Raw genomic sequence first — 2,860 nt, forward strand, 5'->3', positions numbered from 1 at the left:
CTGTTCCAACTCGCAAAACAAGTTATGTGCTACAAGTCCCTGCTGACCCCAGCCATAAAATCTCTGCTACAATCAGACTATCGGCGACCTCTCTGATCCATCCAGGGCGTTTGCCGGGGAGCATCACCCAGTAAACTTTTCACCTTTAAAACCTCCTGTGTGTTCTTTCCTCGTCTAAATCCTTTCACTAAAGAACTGTTGCACTTAACCACAGTTCATACTGCATGGAGCACTTGAAAATTTATTAAGATTTGGACTCCTTAAGCACTTTAAAACTTTTTTTTTACTTCAGTGAGAGAAACCTACAGATACTGACAACATTGAATTCAATATAGACCTTCATACACCTGACCCGCTACACTCATGCCTAAATGTAATTGTAGTTGCCCCAGTTCATATAGGTGATAACACTCAAAAGATGCTTGCAGGTGCCTCTTAAAGAAATACAACTGGCACTCCGGCTCGGCCGCCCCAGCGCGCTCCTCGTCCACCCCTCTCCGCCACCGCCGGCAACCCTCCGGGCCCCTCGCCACCGCCACCATGGACCCCATCAAGAAGAAGATGCAGATGCTGAAGCTCGACAAGGAGAACGCCTTGGATCGAGCCGAGCAGGCCGAAGCCGACAAGAAGGCGGCGGAAGACCGCAGTAAACAGCTGGAAGATGAGCTGGTCTCGTTGCAAAAGAAACTCAAGGGCACTGAAGATGAACTGGATAAATACTCCGAGGCTCTCAAAGATGCCCAGGAGAAACTGGAGCTGGCAGAGAAAAAAGCCACTGATGCTGAGGCCGACGTGGCTTCTCTGAACAGACGCATCCAGCTGGTTGAGGAGGAGCTGGATCGTGCTCAGGAGCGTCTAGCAACAGCTCTGCAGAAGCTGGAGGAGGCTGAGAAGGCAGCAGATGAGAGCGAGAGAGGCATGAAGGTCATTGAAAGTCGAGCCCAAAAGGATGAAGAAAAAATGGAAATTCAGGAGATCCAGCTCAAAGAGGCAAAGCACATTGCTGAAGATGCCGACCGCAAATATGAAGAGGTGGCCCGCAAGCTGGTCATCATTGAGAGTGACCTGGAACGTGCAGAGGAGCGGGCTGAGCTCTCAGAAGGCCAAGTTCGACAGCTGGAAGAACAATTAAGAATAATGGATCAGACCTTGAAAGCATTAATGGCTGCAGAGGATAAGTACTCACAGAAGGAAGATAAATACGAGGAAGAGATCAAGGTCCTTTCTGACAAGCTGAAGGAGGCTGAGACTCGGGCTGAATTTGCAGAGAGGTCAGTAACTAAGTTGGAGAAAAGCATTGATGACTTAGAAGAGAAAGTGGCTCATGCCAAAGAAGAGAACCTTAGTATGCATCAGATGCTGGATCAGACTTTACTGGAGTTAAACAACATGTGAGAACTTCCCTAGCTGCGGCCACATTGCTCTATTTTGTTCTTGTTTTGTGTTGTGTTTTTTTGTTGTTGTTGTTTTTAAACACCTGCTTATCATGAAAGCCCCTGAATGCATCTTTACTTAATTTACCACTGTCTCACCCACTTCCACAAGAGCCTGCTAGGGTGGGTGGGGAACACAGGCGAGCCACAGCAGGCCATGAGGGCTCCACGTGCCATTGCCCAGGTCCACGTTGCCACACTTAGTAGACTTCAGACACGCAGGGTGCTTAAGTCAGTACCGGAGTCCTCACCAAAGCACAAAGACTTTACTTGAAGTGCCAACCATCCGGTCAGCTGGAGGGTGGAGACAATCAGGTGTGGATTGGTGCTACTTTAAATAAACAGAGGTCCCTTCTGTTGAATATTGTACAATTCTGAGTTGTGTCCAACACTAATTTATTGTCAGTTTTACTGCAAGATGAGACCACAGATCCCGTATATCTGTGACGTTGAGGCCAAGGGTTTGAAAGCACGCTCGCTCACTGCTCTTCTGTGTTTAAGGACTCCGTTCCTTTCTGACTGGCCCACACTCAGCCCTGTACCACTCTAGGATAGCACTGAGGTGGAATTCCACGCTTCCCCGGTTCTCCCTGCTAAAGTGAAAAGTCTTATGCACTACACGCAGTGGATCAATCAAAACCATGCTTTCAAAGAGTTGTAACTGTATGTAAACATTGTATAATGGAATGGAATAAAATGCACATTGTAGGACATTTTCTAAAAAAAAAAAAAAAAAAAAAGAAATACAACTAGGCAAGAAACGTCAAAGTGAGAGATATTAAGAATAGTTTCAGCCAGATGCTAGTGGTGGGAGGCCAAGACGTCTGGACCTCAGTGGAAAGCCAGCCCAGACAACAAGTTCCTGAGACTCTTATCTTCATCAACCCCAAGAAGGCCAAACTCAAGTGGCAGAGCACCAGCCTTGAGTAACAAAACTCAAACAGTTCCTGAGTCCTGAGTTACGCCCCAGGACAGACACAAAAAATATTTAATCTGTTGAGACTAAATATTTCCATGCCTTATCTTTTTCTATTATGACCTTGATGAAATATGAAGATATACAAAGACAATAGGCTAGCAAGGGCTATTTACCATGCTCTAAAGTTTGCCTTCATATAAAGCTGTACCTTGCTCATGTAAACTGTAACCCCTTTGTACAGTATATTCACAGTAAAAAAACGTATTTAAAATAAAAGCTATACCATGGACATGGACATAAACATGCCTTTACAAAGTTTATTACATCAATTCTCATTCTTTACTCCATTGGGTCCACAGCATTTCATAAAGACGTTGCACGACTTAACAGGATATACAAGTACTACGAGAAGACCATTGTTTCCCCAAGGTTTGGTCCTGCTGTACCAGTGGACTGTGCCTATGGGAACATCTTCTGAAGTTAGTGGCAAGTCTCTACCTTGCATCTG

At 45.6% G+C, this 2,860-nt stretch overlaps 1 protein-coding gene across 1 annotated transcript; it reads left to right on the forward strand.

The window, feature by feature from the left end:
- Positions 1 to 449: 449 nt before the first annotated feature.
- On the forward strand, positions 450 to 1,795 carry LOC122125925 (tropomyosin alpha-1 chain-like). The gene has a single exon (XM_042700580.1). It carries the CDS (start codon positions 541 to 543, stop codon positions 1,393 to 1,395), a length of 855 nt encoding a protein of 284 aa, XP_042556514.1. The 5' UTR covers positions 450 to 540; the 3' UTR covers positions 1,396 to 1,795.
- Positions 1,796 to 2,860: the final 1,065 nt, after the last annotated feature.

Source organism: Dipodomys spectabilis, unplaced genomic scaffold (genome assembly GCF_019054845.1).
Source record: "Dipodomys spectabilis isolate Male_0828 unplaced genomic scaffold, ASM1905484v1 ptg000267l, whole genome shotgun sequence".
NCBI classification, from domain to species: Eukaryota; Metazoa; Chordata; class Mammalia; order Rodentia; family Heteromyidae; genus Dipodomys; species Dipodomys spectabilis.